This window comes from Strix uralensis, unplaced genomic scaffold (assembly GCF_047716275.1).
Source record: "Strix uralensis isolate ZFMK-TIS-50842 unplaced genomic scaffold, bStrUra1 scaffold_435, whole genome shotgun sequence".
Taxonomy (NCBI): domain Eukaryota; kingdom Metazoa; phylum Chordata; class Aves; order Strigiformes; family Strigidae; genus Strix; species Strix uralensis.
In genome coordinates, this window is record NW_027437029.1 from 7,230 (window position 1) to 29,278 (window position 22,049).

At 69.3% G+C, this 22,049-nt stretch overlaps 4 protein-coding genes across 4 annotated transcripts; 2 read left to right on the plus strand and 2 right to left on the minus strand.

Annotated features, from left to right (window-relative positions):
* Positions 1–3,361, minus strand: LOC141938930 (uncharacterized). Its single transcript, XM_074857960.1, is given in 7 exon segments — positions 1–1,316; positions 1,319–1,414; positions 1,417–1,612; positions 1,814–1,890; positions 2,050–2,167; positions 3,046–3,099; positions 3,236–3,361. Coding segments are annotated over 7 exon segments (951 nt in total). The 3' UTR covers positions 1–1,032.
* A 53-nt stretch (positions 3,362–3,414) lies between these two features.
* CCDC106 (coiled-coil domain containing 106) lies at positions 3,415–10,323 on the plus strand. The gene is given in 7 exon segments (XM_074857957.1): positions 3,415–3,598; positions 4,219–4,294; positions 4,624–4,731; positions 5,456–5,587; positions 6,462–6,515; positions 6,518–6,676; positions 8,795–10,323. Coding segments are annotated over 7 exon segments (1,005 nt in total). The 5' UTR covers positions 3,415–3,439; the 3' UTR covers positions 9,112–10,323.
* A 149-nt stretch (positions 10,324–10,472) lies between these two features.
* On the plus strand, positions 10,473–18,013 carry U2AF2 (U2 small nuclear RNA auxiliary factor 2). Its single transcript, XM_074857959.1, is given in 13 exon segments — positions 10,473–11,108; positions 11,653–11,793; positions 12,079–12,183; positions 12,283–12,434; positions 12,665–12,781; positions 12,862–12,970; positions 12,973–12,999; positions 13,495–13,574; positions 13,844–13,966; positions 14,427–14,513; positions 15,614–15,862; positions 17,690–17,732; positions 17,735–18,013. Coding segments are annotated over 13 exon segments (1,371 nt in total). The 5' UTR covers positions 10,473–11,059; the 3' UTR covers positions 17,824–18,013.
* Positions 18,014–18,450: 437 nt separating this feature from the next.
* LOC141938931 (immunoglobulin superfamily member 1-like) lies at positions 18,451–21,934 on the minus strand. Its single transcript, XM_074857961.1, has 5 exons — positions 21,904–21,934; positions 20,876–20,911; positions 19,379–19,589; positions 18,995–19,292; positions 18,451–18,514 (listed from the first exon to the last, which is right to left on the minus strand). Exons 1-5 carry the CDS (start codon positions 21,925–21,927, stop codon positions 18,451–18,453), a joined length of 633 nt encoding a protein of 210 aa, XP_074714062.1. The 5' UTR covers positions 21,928–21,934.
* Positions 21,935–22,049: the final 115 nt, after the last annotated feature.

Consider the following 22,049-nt stretch of genomic DNA (forward strand, 5'->3'; position numbering starts at 1 on the left):
AAAAACCAAAAAAGAGTTTTTTAATAATAATTAAAAAAAAGAAACAACATCAAGCTGGGGAGACCCGGTGGGGCTGGGGGGGCCTCGCACAGGGGGTGGGGGGAGCAGCTTCACAGGGGGACGGGCAGCGCAGACCCCAGCCCCAGGGCCACCATCCCTCTGTGTCTCCAGCCCCAGGGCCACCATTCCTCCACGTCCCCAACCTCAGGGCTGCCATTTTGCCATGATGAGCCCCAGGGCCACCATCTCTCCACAATGAGCCCCAGGGCCACCATCTCTCCATGATGAGCTCCAGGGCCACCATCTCTCCATGTCCCCAACCCTGGGGCCACCATCTCTCCATGATGAGCCCCAGGGCCACCATCTTTCCATGATGAGCCCCAGGGCCACCATCCCTCCACATCCCCAACCTCAGGGCCACCATCTCTCCATGATGACCCCCAGGGCCACCATCCCTCCACGTCCCCGACCTCAGGGCCACCATCTCTCCATGATGAGCCCCAGGGCCACCATCCCTCCATGATGAGCCCCAGGGCCACCATCCCTCCACGTCCCCGACCCCAGGGCCACCATCTCTCCATGTCCCCAGCTCCCGGGGCCACCATCTTGCCATGATGAGCCCCAGGGCCACCATCCCTCCATGATGAGCCCCAGGGCCACCATCTCTCCATGATGACCCCCAGGGCCACCATCCCTCCACGTCCCCGACCCCAGGGCCACCATCTCTCCACGTCCCCGACCCCAGGGCCACCATCTCTCCACGTCCCCAGCCCCAGGGCCACCATCCCTCCACGTCCCCGACCCCAGGGCCACCATCTCTCCACGTCCCCAGCCCCAGGGCCACCACCTTGCCATGATGAGCTCCAGGGCCACCACCCCTCCACGACAAGCTCCACAACCACCACCCACCCTTCCACACACCAAGCCCCACACCCCCACCACCTCTCCACATCCCACCCTCCCACCCCGCCGCCCCCCCACACCCCCCACACCCCACCTCCCCTTCCCCCCCAACTCACCCCCCCACCCCCATCACGGCGCCGGCGGGCGGGGCAGGTGCTTGCGCCGGACGTGTCGTTGGAGCGTGTTCCTCTCCCCGAACCGCATGTGGCAGTGGGGACACTGGAAGGGTCGTTCCCCCGTGTGCACCCGCTGGTGATGGGCCAATTCCCCCGAGTCCCGGAAGCGTCGGGGGCAGAGGGGGCAAGCGTGGGGCTTGCGGCCGGCGTGGGTGTATTTGTGCCGTTCCAGGTGGGACGTTCTCTTGAAGGCTTTGCCGCAGGCGCGACAGACGTGGGGTTTGTGCTCCGAGTGGTGATGCTGTGACGCTGCAGGTACGAGAGGTACTCGAAGGAGCGGCCGCAAACCGGGCACGAGAAAGCGCGACGGAGGGTCCCGGGACCCCCGGGTTCGGCACCAAAACCGTGTAGGGAAGCCCTTGGTTGTCGATCAGAAGGTAACGACCCCCGGATGGGGGGCTGGACCCCGGCGAGAGGCGGAGGAGGAGGAGGAGGATGGAGGGTCCACGGGCGGCGGCGGCGGTGGGGACGGCGGAGGGGGGGGTGGGGGGGTGGGGGGCGGCGGTGGGGGGTGGTTGGAGGTCTCGGTGTGGCTGTGGGGAGAGGAGAGGGGGGTTAGGGGGGAGGTGGAGGGGGGGAATGGGGGGATATGGGGGGCCTGGATGCCTGGGAGCCCAGGGGGGGGGATATGGGGGTCCTGGACATCTGGGTCACCCTGGGGGGGGGGATATGGGGGTTCTGGACATCTGGGTCACCCTGGGGGGGGATATGGGGGTCCTGGACATCTGGGTCACCCTGGGGGGGATATGGGGGTTCTGGATATCTGGGTCACCCTGGGGGGGGGATATGGGGGTTCTGGACATCTGGGACCCTGGGAGGGGGGATATGGGGGTCCTGGATATCTGGGTCACCCTGGGGGGGGGATATGGGGGTTCTGGACATCTGGGTCACCCTGGGGGGGGGATATGGGGGGTTCTGGACATCTGGGACCCTGGGAGGGGGGATATGGGGTCCTGGATATCTGGGTCACCCTGGGGGGGGATATGGGGGTTCTGGACATCTGGGACCCTGGGAGGGGGGATATGGGGGTTCTGGACATCTGGGTCACCGGGGGGGGGGATATGGGGGTTCTGGACATCTGGGTCACCCTGGGGGGGGATATGGGGGTTCTGGACATCTGGGACCCTGGGAGGGGGGATATGGGGGTCCTGGATATCTGGGTCACCCTGGGGGCGGGATATGGGGGTCCTGGATATCTGGGACCCCGGGGGGGGGGATATGGGGGTTCTGGACATCTGGGACCCTGGGAGGGGGGATATGGGGGTCCCAGACACTTGGGTCCCTGGGGGAGGCAGGTATGTGGGTCTCGAACGTCGGGGTCCCTGGGGGAGTAGCTATGGGGGTCCGGACACCCCCCCCTCGGGGGTGGGGGTAGATATGGGGGTCCTACACATCTGGGTCCCCGGGGGGGGCAAATATGGGGGTCCCGAGCGCCTGGATCCCCGGGGAGGTGTGGGGCAGATCTGGGGGTCTCAGCCACCGAGGTCCCCAGCGATGTGGGGCAGATCTGGGGGTCCCGGACGCCGCTGCCTCCCCCTTCCCCCCCCACCTCCGTTACCTCCCGGCGGCTCCGCGCCCCGGGCCCCACCTCGGGCCCTTCATGGGGCCCCGCTCAGGCCGCGGCGTCTCCGGTCGGGACCGACGCCGGCTGCGCGCCCGGGGGGGCGGGGGGGGGCGTCCAGGGCCGCCGCATCGGGGTCCCCCGGCCCCGCGGGGCGGGAGGGGGCGCCCGGTGGGGGGGGGGGGGGGGGGGTGCGGAGAAGGGGGGGGGGGGGGGCTCTCAGCCCGCGCCGGTGTCGCAGCGTTTGGTGTCCGGGTGGAAACGCCGCGGAGATGCGTTCCTTCCCCCCACCCCACCCCCCCCCCCCACCCCGGGCCGCCCCCAGCCCCACGCACCCCACGGCGGGGGGGGGGGGGCAAAGGGGACGCGGCGCTTCTGCGCTTCCACCCGCCCCCTCCCCCCCACGCGTGTCAGCGCGTGTCGGGGCACACGCGTGTCCGTGTCCACCCCACGCGGTGCCTGCGGAGACGGGAGAGAAGAACCAACACTCCCCCCCCAGCCCCCCCCCCCCACTCCCCCCCCCCTTTCGCCGGGGGATGTTTTTCGGCTCCGCTCGGGGGCGGCTCTTTCGCGACGCTCCCCGCCCGCCCCCCACCCCGCGCTTCGCTTTTCGCCCGCGGCCGCGCTCGGAATTTTTCCCCGGTCCCTGCGCGGGCGGCGGGGGCGGGCGGCTCAGGGAGCGTCGCGAAAGAGCCGCCCCCGAGCGGAACCGAAAAAACATCCCCGCGGGGGGTGGGGGGGGGGGTGGGGAGGGGGAGGCGGGCGGAGGCGGGGAGGAGCGGAGCGGGGTGGGGGGGGGATGTGGGGGGCGGAGGACGGAGCCCCCGGCCCCCCCCCACGTCGTGGTTCTGTCCTTCCCCCCCCCCCCTCCACGCGTCGCCCTTCGCCGTTGCTCCCCGGCGGCTCTTTGCAGACGGTCCCTGCCCGGGCGGCGGCCGCCGGGCGGATGCGGAGCGGGGTGAGCGCGGGGGCTCGGCTGGGACCCCCCCCCCCCGCCGGGACCCCCCCTCAAACCGGGACCCCCCCGAGACACCCCCCGGCCCCGGCTCCCCCGCCCCCCGCGCCCGCTTTGGGAGGACCCCCATGTAGGGTCCCTGTTTGGGGGGGAGGGGTGTCCTGATTTTTTGGGGGGGGGGGTCCCCGGTTTTTTAGAGGGGGGGTCCCGGTGCGGGAGGTGACGGTTTGGGGGGGTCTGGGGGGGTTCTCGGCCTGGAAGACCCTGGTTTGGGGGGGGGAGTCGGTTTTGGGGGTCCCGGGGGGGTCGGTGTCCGGTTTTGGGGGGTCCTGGGGGGTCTCGGGGGGGGGTGTCCAGGTGTGTGTGGGGGATCTCAGGGGGGGGATCCCGGTTTGGAGGGTCTTGGGGGGGGGGGTCCCCGCTTTGGGGGGTCCCGGTGTGGTGTCGTGGTGTGGAGGGGTCCCGGGGGGGGCCCCCGCTTGGGGGGGGTCCCTCCATGGGGGTGTCCTCTGGTGGGTGGGTGGGGGTGTCCCAGGAATTTGGGGGGCTCCTGGGGGGGGGGGGGGTCCCGGTGCCACCACACCCTGGTGATCCCCCCCCCCACCCCGTTCCCCCCCCCGCAGCGACCCGCCGAGGTGTCCGGAGGCAGCGGGGGGGCCGGGGGGGTCCCCGCCATGGCCGAGCGCCGCCGCCGACCCGGTACTGGGGGGCCCCGAGGGGACTTTGGGGGTGGGGGGGTGGGGTGGGGACCCTGGAGGGGGGTGGGGACACCCCGGGAGGTGTCAGGGTGCTGGGGGGGGGGGGGCGCGTGGGACACCAGGGGGGATTTGGGGGGGCCAGAACCCTATTGGGGGGGGGGCAGGGACCCCAGGGGGGTGTTGGGGGGCCCTGGCGGGTGCAGAGGCCTCACTTGGGGGTGTCAGTGACTGGGGGGCGGGGGCAAGGACCCCTTGGGGGGTGCTGGGAGGTCGGGGTGCCCCGGGGGGGGGCGCTGGTGGGTGATGGTGACCCCCCCCCCCCCACCGCAGTGAAAAAGGATGAGGAGGCCTTTGAGATCTCCATCCCCTTCGAGGAGCCCCCCCACATCGAGCCCCCCATCTTCTACAGCCTCAGCCCCCCCCAGAGCAGCTTCGAAGGTGGGGGATGGCGGGGGGGGGGTCACAGGGTGCGGGGGTGTGGGGCTGGGGGTCCCCAGAGCCCCCCTGGGTGTCTGAGGATGGGGGGGGGGGGGGGGGGCTGGGACTGGGGGGGGCTCTGGGGATGTGGGTCTGAGGGTGGGGGTCTCCAGAGCCACCCCGAGGTATGGGGGGGGTCCCCCAGATGTGGGTGTGAGGGTGGGGGGGGTCCTTGGGACATGGAGCTGAGGGTGGGGGGGTCCCCAAAGCCCCTCCAACGCATGGGGATGCACAACCGGGGGGTCCCTGGGGACGTGGGGCTGGGGGGTCCCCAAGCTGGGGGGGGTGTCCCCTGGATGTGGGTCTGAGGGGGGGGTCCCCAAGATTCCCCAGAGCACCCCTGAGACATGGGGGGGTCCCCAGAGCCCCCCCCAGGGTGCTGATGATCCTGAGGATGGTGGGGCTGGGGGTTCCCCAGTCGGGGGTTCCCTGGGGATGTGGGGCTGGGGGGTCCCCCCAGGACGGGGCTCTAAGGGTCGGGGTCCCCAGAGTCCCCCTGAGACATGGGGGGGGGGGGTGTCCCCAGAACCCCCCCAGAGTGCCAATAGTGGGGCTGGGGGTTCCCCAATCAAGGGTTTCCTTGGGGATGTGGGGCTGGGGGGTCCCCTGGGACGCGGGTCTGAGGGTGGGGGTCCCCTGGGGTCCCCAGAGTCCCCCTGAGACATGGAGGGGGGGGGTCCCCCAGAGCCCCCCGGGGCGCGGGCGCAGCTGCACCTGGCCCTGGAGCGCAACGCGTGGCTGCAGAAGCGCATCGAGGACCTGGAGGAGGAGCGGGATTTCCTGCGCTGTCAGCTCGACAAGTTCATCTCAGGCGCCCGCGGGGGGGGACGGTGAGGGGGACACGGGGGGGGGGGACACGGACACGGAGTGGGGGGACACAGAGGGGACACACCAGGGGGACACGGGGGATGCTCAGGGCACGGGGTATGGGGGGGGCCTGGGGATGCGGGGAGGCTCCGGGCGGAGGGATGTGGGGTCTGGGGGGGGGGGGGCAGGAGGTTTGGGGGGGACGTGGGACAAGGGGAGATGGGGTCTGGGGGGGACATGGGGGGCAGGGGTGTGGGGACAAGGGGATAGGGGAGTTATGGGGGTTTGGGGGCGCAGGGACAGAGGGTTTGGGGGGATGTGGGGAGAAGAGGATGGGGGGAGAAGGACGGGGGTTTGGGGGGACACGGAGGGACAGGGGACGTGGGACAGGGAGGGGGGGCTGGGGGGGACATGGGGACAGGGTCAGGGGGTTTGGGGGGGACACAGAGGGACAGGGGACGTGGGGACATGGAGAGGGGGTCTGAGGACATGGGGACACGGGGGGACATAGGGATTGGGGGGACAGGGGGACATAGGGGGGCAGGGTCAAGGGGTTTGGGGGGACACAGAAGGACAGGGGGACATGGGGACATGGACAGGGGGGCTGGGGGACATGGGGACACGGGGGGACATAGGGATGGGGGGACAGGGGGACACGGGGGGGCAGGGTTGGGGGTTTGGGGGAACACGCAGGGGCGAGGGGATGTGGGGACAGGGGGAGGTGGGGTCTGGGGGACAAGGGGACATGGGGGCGGAGGGACGTGGGGCACGGTGGGGGGGGACATGGAGAGACACGGGGACGTGGGGACACCGATTTGGGGGATACTGGAAAGGGGGGGGGGGGGGGGGTGTCGCCCGGGGGTTCGGGTCCCTCCGGCGCTGAGCGCTGCCCGCAGAGGAGCACGGCCGCGGGAAGGCGGCGCCGCGGCGGGGGGACGCGGGGGACCCCGCAACGGGGAGGTGACCGACAACGACAGCGTCACCTCCTCCCTCGGCCCCTCCGAGGACGGCGGCGCCGGCGACCGGCAGCGGCAGAAACCCAAAAGCGGCGTCACCCGGCGCCGCGTCGGCAAAGCCCGGACCCGCGAGCGGCAGCGGGGTGAGACCCTGGGGACACCGGGACCCCCTGGGGACACCGGGACCCCCCCTGAGCCTATGGGGACACCCTGGGGACACCGGGACCCCCTGGGGACACTGGGACCCCCCCTGAGCCTATGGGGACACCCTGGGGACACCGGGACCCTCTGGGGACACTGGGACCCCCCTGGACCTATGGGGACCCTCTGGGGACACCACCCCCTGGGGACACTGGGACCCCCCCTGACCTGTGGGGACCCCCTGGGGACACTGGGACCCCCTGGGATACACCAGGACCCTCTGGGGACACTGGGACCCCCCCCCCGAGCCTATGGGGACCCCCTGGGGACACCGGGACCCCCCCTGAGCCTATGGGGACCCTCTGGGGACACCGGGATCCCCTGGGGACACTGGGACCCCCCCTGAGCCTATGGGGACCCTCTGGGGACACCGGGACCCCCTGGGGACAGCAGGGCCCTCTGGGGACACTGGGACCCCCCCTGGACCTATGGGGACCCTCTGGGGACACTGGGGATACCAGGACCCTTTGGGACCCTCTGGGGACAGACCTGGGGACACTGGGACCCCCCCTGAGCCTATGGGGACCTCCCTGGGGACACCAGGGTCCCCCCCCCCGACCCCACAGGGTCACCCAGTCCCCGACAGGCCCCCCCCAGCCCACCATGTCCCCAAGGTCCCCCCTTGACGGTGGCCATGGCTGGAGGTGACAGTGTCTCTTCTCTGCCCTGTCCCCCACCCCGGTGCTGGCCCGTGTCCCCCCACGTCTGTCCCCGTTGTCCCCATCCCCATGTGCCTCCATCCCTGTGTCCCTGTCCCTGTGTCCCCATCCCCCTGTGTCCCCCATCCTTGTGTCCCCATGTCCCCCATCCCTGTATATGTGTCCCCATCCCCACGTCCCTGTATCCGTGTCCCCACACCCCCATGTCCCCGTCCCTGTCCCCCCACCCCTGTCTCCATGTCCCCATCCCCTGCCCCTGTGTCCCCATCCCTGTCTCCATGTCCCCCCCATGTCCTCATGTCCCCATCCCCTGTCCCTGTGTCCCCACACCCCCATGTCCCCATCCCTGTCCCTGTCCCCCCCATCCCTGTCCCCCCACACCCCCATGTCCCCACCCCTGTCTCCATGTCCCCAAACCGTGTCCCTGTGTCCCCATCCCTGTATCCCTGTGTCCCGACACCCCCATGTCCCTGTGTCCCCATCCCTGTCTCCACGTCCCCATGTCCCCATCCCCTGTCCGTGTCCCCACACCCCCATGTCCCCACCCCTGTCTCCATGTCCCCATCCCCTGTCCCCGTGTCCCATCCCTGTCCCCCCACACCCCCATGTCCCTGTGTCCCCATCCCTGTCTCCACGTCCCCATCCCCTGTCCCTGTGTCCCCACACCCCCGTGTCCCCACCCCTGTCCCTGTGTCCCCATCCCTGTCCCCATGTCCCCTCCATGTCCCCATCCCCTGTCCCTGTCCCCCATTCCTGTCCCCGCACACCCCCATGTCCCTGTGTCCCCACCCCTGTCCCTGTCCCCCATCCCTGTCCCTGTGTCCCCACACCCCCACGTCCCTGTGTCCCCATTCCTGTCCCCGTGTCCCCACCCCTGTCCCTGTCCCCCATCCCTGTCCCTGTGTCCCCACACCCCCACGTCCCTGTGTCCCCATCCCTGTCCCCATGTCCCCTCCATGTCCCCATCCCTGTCCCTGTGTCCCCACACCCCCACGTCCCTGTGTCCCATCCCTGTCCCCATGTCCCCCCATCCCCTGTCCCTGTGTCCCCACACCCCCATGTCCCCACCCCCCGTCCTCACCCCCCATCCCCGTCCCCCCACACCCCCACATCCCTGTGTCCCCATCCCTGTCCCCATGTCCCCACCCCTGTCCCTGTCCCCCCACACCCCCACGTCCCTGTGTCCCCACCCCTGTCCCCATGTCCCCATCCTCCATCCCTGTCTCCATGTCCCCCCCATGTCCCCATGTCCCCATCCCTGTCCCCGTGTCCCCACCCCTGTCCCCGTCCCCCATCCCCATCCCCCACACCCCCACGTCCCTGTGTCCCCATCCCTGTCTCCACGTCCCCCCCACGTCCCCACATCCCCATCCCCTGTCCCCACACCCCCCCCCCCCGCAGTGAAGGACGCCGACGGGGTCCTCTCCCGCTACAAGAAGATCCTGACGACCTTCCAGAAGCTGAAGAGCATGAGCCGCGCCTTCGAGCACCACCGCGTCGACCGCAACACGGTGGCGCTGACCACGCCCATCGCCGAGCTGCTGCTGGTGGCCCCCGAGAAGCTGGCGGAGGTGGGCGAGTTCGACCCCTCCAAGGAGCGGCTCCTCGAGTACTCGCGACGCTGCTTCCTCGCCCTCGACCCCGACACCCTCCAGAAGGTCCAGGCCCTCAAAAAGAGCAAATTGCTGCTGCCCATCACCTACCGCTTCAAGCGGTGAGGCAGGGGGGGGCCCCCCACGTGACCCACACACCCCCCCCACCCCCCCACCCAACATGGAAACCCCCAAATCCAGGAGGGGAGATGCCCCCCCAACCCGCCTGCGAGAACCCCAGCAAGGTGGGACCCCCGCCCCCCACCCGAAGCAGCCTGACCCCCCCACAGGACAACGTGGGACCCCCCCAGGACCCCCAGTCTTGCCCCACACCCAGCAGGGCCTCCCCAGCAAGGTGGGACCCCCCCACAGCGCTCCCGTACCAGGATGGGACCCCCCCCCCCAACCAGAAGCAGCCTGACCCCCCCACAGGACAACGTGGGACCCCCCCAGGACCCCCGGTCTTGCCCCACACCCAGCAGGGCCTCCCCAGCAAGGTGGGACCCCCCCACAGTGCTCCCGTACCAGGATGGGACCCCCCCACCACCACCAGAAGCAGCCTGACCCCCCCACAGGACCAACGTGGGACCCCCCCAGTCTCTCCCCACACCCAGCAGGGCCCCCCCAACCCTCCTGGGACCCCCACGGGCTTCCCAGCAAGGTGGGAACCCCCCCCACCCCCCCCCAGTGCTGCTGTACCAGGATGGGACCCCCCCCACCAGGCCCCCCTGTGCTCCCCCAGTCAAACAGGACCCCCCCAGGCCCCTCACAGCCCCCCAAGCCCCTGGGGGCCCCCACAGGCTTCCCCAAAACCAGCTTGACCCCCCATGTGACCCCCTCACCCCCATGGGACCCCCCCAGGACCCCCAACTCGTTCCCCACTCAAAGGTGGGACCCCCCATGTGCTCCCGTACCAGGATGGGACCCCCCGAACCAGCCTGACCCCCCATGTGACCCCCCCCCAGACAGGAGCCTCCCCAACCCCCCTGGGAGCCCCCACTCTCCTGTACCAGGATGGGGCCCCCCCAGAAGCAGCCTGACCCCCCCCCCCCACGTGCCCCCCAGTGGGGTCAGACCCCCCCTGTGCCCCCCCCGCCCCCAGGGCTCAGACTGGGGGGGTCTGGGGGGGGGTCCTAGTCCCCCCACACTATGGGGGCCCCCTCCGACCCCCCCCCAGCTGTGTCCTTGCTCTGCCTGTGCCCCCTCCCCGCCCCCCCCCAGGGAAAAACCAGGAAAAGGAGAAAAAAAGGAAAAAGGGAAAAAAAATACACAAAAAAAAAAGAGAAAAGAGGCGGAAAACGGCGAATAAACAGGAAAAAACGGCGAGATTTGGGCAAAGTGCAGCGCTGCGGCCTGGCTCTTTGGGGGGGTCACGGGGGGGGTCAATTATGGGGTCAGGGGGGTCACGGGACCATCCCGGTCTCACCGGGTGCGCGCGCGCCCCCGCCCCCAAGCGACACTTCCGGTCCGCGCCGGAAGTGCCCCCGCGGAGGGGCGGGGCTAAGCGCCCGCTGCGGGAGGAGCCGAAGTGGCGCCGAGCGGAGGCGGAAACTACCGAAGGGGCGGGGGCGGCCGGTACCGAACCGCGCACCGGGGGCTCTCCCAGCGCCGTAGCGGGAGGGGTGGAGGCGGGGCGGCGGAACGCGGCTCTTCCCCCTCCCCCCCCCCAAAATCCGCCGTGGCCGAGGCGAGCGCAGCGGCGGCCGGAAGTCAGTCAGGGCCGAGACGGAAGTGACGTAACAGCGTGGCGGAAGGAGCCTGAGGGGAGCCGAGCGGCGCCGGAAAGGGCCGAGTGGCGCCGGAAAGGGCCGAGCGCCGCCGGAAAGGGCCGAGCGCCGCCGGAAAGGGCCGAGCGCCGCCGGAAAGGGCCGAGCGCGGCCCGAGGAGCCCCGAGCGGCGGCCGGAAGTTGCCGAGCGCGGGGCCGGAAGTGGCCGATCGCTGCCGAGCGGGGGGACGGTGCCGCCGCGGCCTGTGCGGGGTCGGAGTCGGGAAGCGGGGCCGGGGCCGTAACCGGGAACCGGGAGCGGGGCCGGGGCTGGAGCCGGAGCCGCTGCCGCCGCCACCGCCATCATCATGTCGGACTTCGACGAGTTCGAGCGGCAGCTCAACGAGAACAAACAAGGTACCGGCGGGGGCGGCGCCCCGCCCCCACCGCGCCGCCGCCGCCCCTCCCCCACACGCCGAACGGACCCGCCCCGCCCCCACCCGGGTCCCTACCCCCCCCCCTCGGGGTCTGTGTGTCCCCCGGGGGGTGCCCCCTGCGGCGGGGGGGTCCCGGGGGGGCTGCCCCCCCCCCCATCGCCCCCCCTGGGGGGCTCTGCCCCTCCTTCTCCCCACACGATGGGGCTCCCCGCCCCCCCCGCCGTGCTCCCTTTGGGGGGGCTCCCCCACCCCATGAGCGCTGCCTGGGGGGTCGGGGTCCCCCCCCTCCCGCTCACTGCCTCTGCTTGATTTCGGGGTCCCCTGGGAGGGCGCAGCCCCCCCCTTCCAAACGCCACGTGCTGCCCCCCCAGGTGTCCCTTTGCCCCCCCCCGCCCCCAGCAGGGTTGGACACCCCCAGCCCGAGGTCATGGCGGGTCCCAGCCCTTTGAGGGGGGGAACCTGGAGCTGCTGATCCCCCCAACCTCTAACCCACCCCCCCAATTTTCATGTGTCCCCCCCCCCAGAGCGCGACAAGGAGAACCGGCACCGGAAGCGCAGCCACAGCCGCTCCCGCAGCCGGGACCGGAAACGCCGGAGCCGCAGCCGGGACCGGAGGAACCGGGATCAACGCAGCGTCTCCCGCGACCGCCGGCGGCGCCGGTACCGCCCGCACGCCTGGGAGCCTTTATTTTGGAGGGGGGGGGGGGGGGGGGGGGGGAGGGGGGACAACGAGGTTGGGACCCCCCCCTGAATTAAAAAGGGGGGGTTCAACTCCGGCACCTGCCGTAACGGCGTCTCCTTGCCCTCCCAGGTCGCCTTTGAGCCTTTCGGGACCCCTGAGGTGAGTTTGAGGGGTCTGAAAGTATTGGGGGGGGTCTGTCAGTGCTGTGGGGGGGACAGGGGGGTGTTTAGCCCCCCCCCTTCACCCCGCTGCGTGCTCCCCCCCGCAGCCGCTCCCCCCCGCCATGAGAAGAAGAAGAAGATCCGCAAGTACTGGGACGTGCCCCCCCCTGGTTTCGAGCACATCACCCCCATGCAGTACAAAGCCATGCAAGGTGCGTCTGTGTGTGTGTGTCCCCCCCCTGTACCCCAGGACCCCCCCCCCAGAGCCCCCCCAAGCCCTGACTGTGCCCCCCCCCCTCCCCGTTTTCCAGCCGCGGGGCAGATCCCGGCCACGGCGCTGCTGCCCACCATGACCCCCGACGGTTTGGCCGTCACCCCCACGCCGGTGCCGGTGGTGGGCAGCCAGATGACGCGGCAGGCGCGGCGCCTCTACGTCGGCAACATCCCCTTCGGCATCACCGAGGTATTTTGGGGAGGGGGCGGGGGGGCAGAGTTCACCCCCCCCCCCCGAGCACCATTTTGGGGCTATTTGGACAAGTCGCCACCACGAGGCGTCAGGGATGGGCCCTTCAGTGTGTTCTCCCCAAAAATCCGCCGTGGGGGGGTTACACAACCCAGCCTCACTGTTTTTATTGTTTCTTCTCTCCCCCCCCCCCCTTTTTTTTTTTTTTAATGCCCCCTCCCCGTTTTTAGGAAGCCATGATGGATTTCTTCAACGCCCAGATGCGGCTGGGGGGCCTGACCCAAGCGCCGGGCAACCCCGTCCTGGCTGTTCAAATCAACCAGGACAAGAATTTCGCCTTTTTGGAGGTAAAATGGGGTGTGAGGGGTATGGGGGGGGGGTCTGTGATGCCCACGGGGGGTCATTAATGCGTATCCCCCCCCTCCAGTTCCGCTCGGTGGACGAGACCACGCAGGCCATGGCCTTCGACGGGATCATTTTCCAAGGGCAGTCGCTGAAGATCCGCCGCCCCCACGACTACCAGCCGCTGCCCGGCATGTCGAGAACCCCTCCGTCTACGTGCCGGGTGAGCGGGGGACCCCCAAAACCCCCAGGGGCCCCCCTACATCTTGATAGTACAGGCTGGAGGTGGGGAGGGGGGGGGAGGCACACACAGCTCTGAGAAACACACCCCCCCCCAGACTCCTTTTCTCATTGCTCTGGGTCCTTTTTCCTCTCGGGGGGGACACAAAATGGGTGCGGGCTCCCCCTGGGGTCCCCCTCCATTTTGGGGTGAGCTCTTCCTGCCCCCCCCAGTTTTTTGGAAAGGGGGGGGGGGTCGCTCCAGGCTACCCCCCCAATTTTTGCAGTGCATTATTCCCCTTCCGAAAGGGATTTGTGGGGGGGGGGGGGGGGGGCAGCCCTGGGGTGCTCCTTTTCCACTTTTCCAGAGATCCCAGTCACACTGGGGCTCCCCCCAGTGCTGGTTTGATCCTGGGGGGCCCCCGGTGTCCCCCCGTGTCCCCCCGTGTCCCCTCGTGTCCCCCCAAGCTCACAGCTGTGCGTGTGTGTGTCCCCCCAGGTGTTGTCTCCACGGTGGTGCCCGACTCTGCTCACAAGCTCTTCATCGGGGGCCTCCCCAACTACCTGAACGATGACCAGGTGAGAGGGGGGGACACCCCAGAGCCCCCCCAAACCTCAGGGAGGGGTATCACAGTAGAGGGGGGCTGGGAGAACCCCCATTTTCCAGCCCCCCAAGGCTTGATGGGGGCAGGAATGGGGAGGGGGGCAGCGGTTGGGACCCCTGGGGTGTTTTGGATTGGGGGTCCCTGGTGCTGAGAGGGGATCCCACGTGCTGGAGGAGGTTCCCCACTGCTGGAGGGGGGTCCCCAGAGTTGCCACAGCCCCCCCCAATCATGCCCCCCCCCCAGGTGAAGGAGCTGCTGACGTCCTTTGGGCCGCTGAAAGCCTTCAACCTGGTGAAGGACAGCGCCACTGGTCTCTCCAAGGGCTACGCCTTCTGCGAGTACGTCGACATCAACGTCACCGACCAGGTACCCCCAAAACCCCCCCTTGGGGACCCCAAAACCCCCCTGATCCCCCCCCCGGCACTTTCAAGGCTTTTTGTGCCCAAAATCCCTTTAAAGTGCCTCAAAATGGGCCGCAAAACCCATCAGAGAGCTGCTGTTGGGCTCTGTGGGTCCCCCTCAAACGGGCTTTGGGATCCCCCAATGGGTTTTGGGGACCCCCCAGCCCCTCAGGGTGCCCTGGGGGGGTGCAGCGATCACCCCCCCTCCCCAAATCGTGCTGTTTTCAGGGAGGGGGCAGAGCCAGACCCCCCCCAAATTCTTTGGGAAGACAGAGTGGAACTCCTCACTTTAAACCCCCCGTTCACTGCTGAGGATTCAGCATCTCTCAGGGTGCCCCAAATTTGGGTGGTGACCCCCCAAACTTTGCAATAACCCCCCCAAACCTCATGGTGACCCCCCCCCCGTGTGTGTGTGTGTCCCCCAGGCCATCGCTGGGCTGAACGGGATGCAGCTGGGTGACAAGAAGCTGTTGGTGCAGAGGGCCAGCGTGGGGGCCAAGAACGCCACCCTGGTGAGTGGGCACCGGGGGCCTCTTTTTTGGGGGGGGGGGGGGGGCTGGGGGGGTGCCAGGATCCCTGGGTGTTCTTTTTGGGGGGTGGGGGGGCTGCCAGGATGTCTGAGTCTTCTTTTGGGGAGGTTTGAGGGGGGTGTCAGGGAACTTGGGTCTTTTTTTGGGGGGTGCAGCAGGTACGAGGATGCCTGGAGTCTTTGGGGGGGGGGGGGGGTATAGGGGGGCCTGGGGGTCACTTTGTCCCCAACCCCCAGCAAACAAGGGGGTCCCTGGAGGGGACAAAGGGGTGCCAGGATCCCTCGTCCCCATCCCCAGTGATCTGGGGGGTCCCTGGGGGGGGCTGTGGGGACATCAGGACACCTGCGTCCTCATGGGGGTGCCAGGGCCCCTCGTTCTCATCCTCAGTGATCTGGGGGTCCCTGGAGGGGGGGTGCCAGAACGCCTGAGCCCTCTTGGGGGGTCCTGGGACCCCTCATCCATGTACCCAGTGATCTGGGGGTCCCCAGGGGGGGTGCCAGGACACCTGAATCCTCTTGGGTGCCACTACCTCATTGTCCCCATCCCCAGTGGTCTGGGGGTCCTCAGCAGGGTTGGGGGGGGGGGGGGGTGCCGTGCCAAGTTCTCTTGGGGGGGCGCTGGGACCCCTTATCCATGTCCCCAGTGGTCTGGGGGTCCCCAGGGGGGGTCCCAGGACCCCCTTGTCCCCATCCCCAGCGATCTGGGGGTCCTCAGTGGGGTGCGGGGGGGTGCCAGGACCTCTGAGTCCTCTTGGGGGGGCGCTGGGACTCCTTATCCATGTCCCCAGTGCTCTGGGGGTCCCCAGGGGGGGTGCCAGGACCCCCTTGTCCCCATCCCCGATAAACTGGGGGTCACTGGTCGGGGTGGGGGGAGGGGGGCACATGGCTGTGGGTCAGCCCAGCTCCTCTCCTGGTGCACGGGTGGAGCAACATGCGCCGTGGCGGCTGGTGGAGGGGTGTGGGGACCAACCCCTCTCCCCCCCCCCCTTTACATCGGGGAGGGCACAGCGGGGTCCCATCACCCCCCCTAACCCCCCCGCTGTCCCCCTTCCCCTCCCCCCCTCCCCCCCCCTCCCCCACCAGAGCACGATAAACCAGACCCCGGTGACGCTGCAGGTGCCCGGGCTGATGAGCTCGCAGGTGCAGATGGGCGGCCACCCCACCGAGGTGCTGTGTCTGATGAACATGGTGCTGCCCGAGGAGCTGCTGGACGACGAAGAGTACGAGGAGATCGTGGAGGACGTGAGGGACGAGTGCGGCAAATACGGCCTCGTGAAATCCATCGAAATCCCCCGGCCCGTCGACGGCGTCGAGGTGCCCGGCTGCGGAAAGGTGGGAGCGTGAGGGGAGGGGAAGGGGGGAGGGGGGGGAAGGGCAGCGCCTGGGCATCCCAGTGTGTGCTGGGGACAGGGACTGGGCATCCCAGTGTGTGCTGGGGACAGGGACTGGGCATCCCAGTGTGTGCTGGGGACAGGGACCGGGCATCCCAGTGTGTGCTGGGGACAGGGACTGGGCATCCCAGTGTGTGCTGGGGACAGGGACCGGGCATCCCAGTGTGTGCTGGGAACAGGGACCGGGCATCCCAGTGTGTGCTGGGAACAGGGACTGGGCATCCCAGTGTGTGCTGGGGACAGGGACTGGGCATCCCAGTGTGTGCTGGGAACAGGGACCGGGCATCCCAGTGTGTGCTGGGAACAGGGACCGGGCATCCCAGTGTGTGCTGGGAACAGGGACCGGGCATCCCAGTGTGTGCTGGGGACAGGGACCGGGCATCCCAGTGTGTGCTGGGGACAGGGACTGGGCATCCCAGTGTGTGCTGGGATGGGCACTGGGCCCCCCCAGTGTGTGCTGGGATGGGCACTGGGCATCCCAGTATGTCCTAAAGATGGGGACTGGGCATCCCAGTGTGTGCTGGGATGGGCGCTGGGCCCCTCAGTGGGTGCTGGGATGGGCACTGGGCATCCCAGTATGTCCTAAAGATGGGGACTGGGCCCCCCGGTGTGTGCTGCGATGGGCGCTGGGCCCCTCAGTGTGTGCTGCGATGGGCGCTGGGCGCCCCCAGTGTGTGCTGGGAACAGGGACTGGGCATTCCAGTGTGTGCTGGGAACAGGGACTGGGCATTCCAGTGTGTGCTGGGATGGGCACTGGGCCCCCCAGTGGGTGCTGGGGACAGGGACTGGGCCCCCCAGTGGGTGCTGGGATGGGCACTGGGCCCCCCCGGTGTGGTGCTGGGATGGGTGCTGGGCCCCCCAGTGTGAGCTGGGACGGGCGCTGGGCATCCCAGTATGTCCTAAAGATGGGGACTGGGCCCCCCAGTGTGTGCTGGGATGGGCGCTGGGCCCCTCAGTGTGTGCTGGGATGGGCGCTGGGCATCCCAGTATGTCCTAAAGATGGACACTGGGCCCCCCCGTGTGTACTGGGATGGACACTGGCCCCCCAGTGTGAGCTGGGATGGGTGCTGGGCATCCCAGTGTGTCCTAAAGATGGGGACTGGGCATCCCAGTGTGCGCTGGGGATGGGCGCCTGGGCATCCCAGTATGTCCTAAAGATGGGCGCTGGGCATCCCAGTGTGTGCTGGGGGACAGGGGGACTGGGCCCCCCAGGTGTGTGCTGGGATGGGCACTGGGCATCCCAGTATGTCCTAAAGATGGGGACTGGGCCCCCCAGTGTGTGCTGAGGACAGTGACTGGTCACCCCAGTACCTTGGGGACAGGGACAGTGACTGGGCCCCCCCGTGTGTGCTGGGGGGGCGACGGGGGGGCAGGGACAGCCCCTGGACACCCCCAATATCTACTGGGGGGCCAGCGCCTCACAATGGGGGGGGGGGGGGGGCACCCCCAACCCCCAACCCTTCCCCATGGGTACACAATGCCCCAACCCCCAGCTCCCCTCATGGGGCAACCAGGGGTGCCCCCCCCAACTTCGAGGTCCCTCATGGGGCCCCCCCAGTGTCCTTTGGGTGGGGGGGGGCCCCCCCAAACCCCCCCAAACCCCCCCAAACCCCCCTCGCAGGAGCACAGCGCAGGACCCACGAGGCAACCAGCGGTCGGGGGGGGGGGGGGGTGGGGGGTACCCCCCCCTTTCCCTATCCTCCTCCCTCCATAATTCCTGACCCCCCCCCCGTAATTCCTAACCCCCCCCCTTTGCTGCCCCCCCCAGATTTTCGTGGAGTTCACCTCCGTCTTCGACTGCCAGAAGGCGATGCAGGCCTGACCGGCCGCAAATTCGCCAACAGAGTCGTCGTCACCAAGTACTGCGACCCCGACTCCTACCACCGCCGCGACTTCTGGTAGCCCCCGGCGGGGGTGGGGGGGGTGGGGGGGGGGGGCGGGGGCCAGGCCGGGGGTTAGGGGGGGCCCCCCCCCCCAGCGCCCCCCCAACCCCCTCCAGCCCTTTTTTTTTTTTTTTCTTTGTTTTTTTCGGTCGTTTATTTCGGTTTTTTTGTTTTTTTTTTTTTTTTCTGTTCCCCCCCCCCAGTGCTGGTTTCTCGTCGTAGCGCTTCCCCCCCCCCCTTCAAAAAAAAAAACCAACCTTCCCCCCCCCCACCCCCCCACTCTGTGGCATTTCGTATTGGCGAAAACAGGGGGGCCCCCCCTTCCCCCCACCCCTCCCCCTCCGCCCCCCCCCCCCAATGTCAAACGGAGTCGGGGGATCCCCCCCCCACCCCCGTCCCCCCCCCCACCTAATTAAACGATTTTTCCAATTCTCCGGGGTCTGCGTCTCGCTGGGGGGGGCGCGGAGAGGAGTTTCTCCCCCCCCCCCCCCCCGCCCCGTTATGGGGGGTTGCCCCCGTTTTTCTGCGTTTGGGGGGGACACTGATGTGGGTTCAGGTCTCCAGTTAATGCTGCTTTATTGGGGGGGGGGGGGGGCGCCCTGACATCTGGGGGGGCCCCAAGTGCAATGGGGTGGGGGTGGGGGGGTCACTGGGGTCCCTTCCAGTACTCGCAGCCCGGCCAGGTGGGGATCTTGGGGGTGGCACCCCTCCTGGGGGGGGGGGAAGGGGGTCAGGTGGGGCCCCTCAATCCCTGGGGACACCCCAAAACCTGCCCCCCCCCCCCCCCCCTTCTGCCCTGGGGGGTCCTCAGCTGCCCCCAGCCTCGATTTGGAAAGTGACCCCCCCCCCCCCCCCCCCAATTCCCCCCCCCTTTTGTGACCCCCTTCCCTGGGGAGGCAGCCTGAGCCCTTCCCCCCCCCCCCCGATTTGGGGGATCCCCCCCTCATCCTTCAGCCCCCCCCAAAACCCTCCGGCTTTTAAGAGCTGCCCCCACCCCCCCTTATTTTGGGGGGGAATCCCCCAGCCCTCCACCCCCCCCCCCTCCCAGATTTAACAGGTGCCCCCAGCCCCCCCCCCCCCAACCCCCTTTAAGTTGGGGACCCCCCCCATCACTCCTGATTTTTCAGGCCACCCCCTGGATTTGGGGGCCCCCCCCCTCCCCAAATTTGGGGGTGCCCCCACCCCCCCACCCCTCACCTTCCACCAGGATCAGCAGTTCGGGGCTGGGGGCCGACACCCCCCCCCTCTCGGGGCTGTAGGTGCAGACGTAGGCGCCCTCGTCGCGGGGGTGGAGGGGGCCGAGGGAGAAGGAGACGGAGCCCCCCCCCGCCACCTGCTGCTGCCCCACGACCCCCTCGGGGCCCCCCCGGTACAACCGGAAGGTTCCGTTTAGGGGGGGCCCCTCACACACCACCGAAACGTTGGACCCCCGCGGCAGCGGCTGCTGCAGCTGCTCCAGCGACAGCTGGGGGGGGTCAAGGTCAGGATCTGGGGACACACGGCCAAAAGGGGTCACAGGGGGGACACGGGGGGGGGGTCCCTAAACCCCCCTGTGCCCCCCCCTCAACACTCACCGGTCACCACGATCTCCAGGGTGTTGCTGGGGGGGCTGCGGGGGTTGGGGGGCTCCTGGCAGCGGCAGTAGTAGGTGCCGGCGTCGCTGAGGGTGACGCTGGTGACGAGGCTGAAGAGGACGAGGCCGCTGCGGGAGGTGACGCTCTGGGACGGCTCCGAGCGGGTCCCGTGGAAGAGGAAGAACTCAGGCCCCGAACCCCGACACTGGAGCTGGAGGGGGGACCCCTCTGCCACCCACTGACCCTCTGGGGCCTCCAGCTGGGGGGCGCTGGGGGACAGGGACAGGGGGGTGTTGGGGACCACGGAAGTGGGGAGGGGGGACATGGGGACATTGGGGACACTGGAGGTGGGGCTGGGGGACATGGGGACACCCACACACTGGGGACAGGGACAGGGGGGTGTTGGGGACCCCGGAAGTGGGGAGGGGGGGACATGGGGACCCCCAAGCGCTGGGGATGGGGGCAAGGAGATGTTGGGGACATTGGAGGTGGGGAGGGGGGACATGGGGACCCCCCAAGTGCTGGGGACAGGGACAGGGGGGTGTTGGGACCATGGAAGTGGGGAGGGGAGGACATGGGGACCCCCACACACACTGGGGATGGGGACAGGGGGGTGTTGGGGACCCCAGAGGTGGGGAGGAGGCACATGGGGACCCCCCAAGCGCTGGGGACAGGGGCAAGGAGATGTTGGGGACACTGGAGGTGGGGAGGGGGGACATGGGGACATTGGGGACACTGGAGGTGGGGCTGGGGGACATGGGGACGTTGGGGACACTGGAGGTGGGGCCGGGGGACATGGGGACAACCCACACACTGGGGACAGGGACAGGGGGGTGTTGGGGACCCCAGAAGTGGGGAGGGGGGGACATGGGGACCCCCAAGTGCTGGGGACAGGGATGGGGGGTGTTGGGGACCCCAAAAGTGGGGAGGGGGGGACATGGGGACCCCCAGGCGCTGGGGACAGGGACAAGGAGACGTTGGGGACACTGGAGGTGGGGAGGGGGGACATGGGGACCCCCACACACACTGGGGATGGGGACAGGGGGGTGTTGGGGACCCCGGAAGTGAGGAGGGGGGGACATGGGGACCCCAAAGCTTTAGGGACAGGGAGATGTGGAACCCTGAAAATGGGGACATGGGATGGGGGGACAAGGACAGGGGAACCCCAGAACCGGGGATGGGGATGTGGGGGGCCCAGAGCCCTGGGGACGGGGACAGGGGGGTGTTGGGGACCCCGGAAGTGGGGAGGGGGGGACACAGGGACCCCCCACACAGGGGACAGGGACAGGGGGACATTGGGGACCCCGGAGCTGGGGATATGGGTCTGGGGGGACCCCAGGGCTGTGGGGTGGGGACAGGGGGACATGGGGGGGGGGGTGGGTTGCAGGACCCTGGGGACACCCTGGGGGGGGGGTCCTGGGCCTGTGTGACATGGCGAGACCCCCCCCCAGCCCCACAGCGTGTCGTGTGTCCCCCCCATGTCCCCCCAGTACTCACAACCCGACGCCCTGCACAGCCCCAGCACCCAGCACCCTGCGGGAGACAGAACCGGGGGGGGGGGGACACACGGTGGCACCTGTGTCCCCCCAAAATGTCGTGTGTCCCCCCCTGCCCACCCCCCCACACCCCCCCCCGCGCCCGCTGGCCCCACCGAGGACGAGGACGCGGGTCCCCATGGCGCCGCCGCTGCCCCGAATGCAGAAGTGGGGCCCAGCAGGAAGGAACTGGCCTGGCCCCCCCCAAACCGCACCCCCCCACACCCCGAAACCACCGCCCCATGGTGCTGCCGCCTCCCCCACCCTGACCCATGGGACCCCCAAATCTGTCCCCCAAATCCTGCCCCATGGGACCCCCAAATCTGCCCCCCCCCGCTCCATGGGACCCCCAAATCTGTCCCCCAAATCCTGCCCCATGGGACCCCCAAATCTGACCCCCAAATCCTGCCCCATGGGACCCCCAAATCTGCCCCCACCTGCTCCATGGGACCCCCAAATCTGCCCCCCCCGCCCCATGTGACCCCCAAATCTGACCCCCAAATCCTGCCCCATAGGACCCCCAAATCTGCCCCCCCCGCTCCATGGGACCCCCAAATCTGCCCCCCCAAATCCTGCCCCATGGGGCCCCCAAATCTGCCCCCCCCTGCTCCATGGGACTCCCAAATCTGCCCCCCAAATCCTGCCCCATGGGGCCCCCAAATCTGCCCCCCCCTGCTCCATGGGACTCCCAAATCTGCCCCCCAAATCCTGCTCCATGGGACCCCCAAATCTGCCCCCCATCCTGCCTCATTGACCCCAATATCTGCCCCCAAATCCTGCCCCATGGGACCCCCATAACTGCCCCCCCGCCTGCCCTAGGGCACCCCTAAATCTGCCCCCCCGCCTCATTAACCTCTACATTTGCCCCCCAATTCTGCCCCACGGGCCCCTAATCTCCCCCCTAGGCCTTCCCCCGTTGCGCTTTGGGGTGGGATTGTCCCTTCCCGGCCGCCGTTCCCCCCTCCCAGCTTTCCTTTCCCATTGGCTAACACCCGCGGCGTTCCTCGCTCCCATTGGCCGTCGCTGCCCAACGCCCCGCCTTCCCCCTGTCCTCCCGGGCTCTTCCACCCGCCCTCTCAGCCCTTTATCCCCGCCCCTTCCCGCGCTCCCCGCCTTCCTATTGGCTCCTCTCGTGA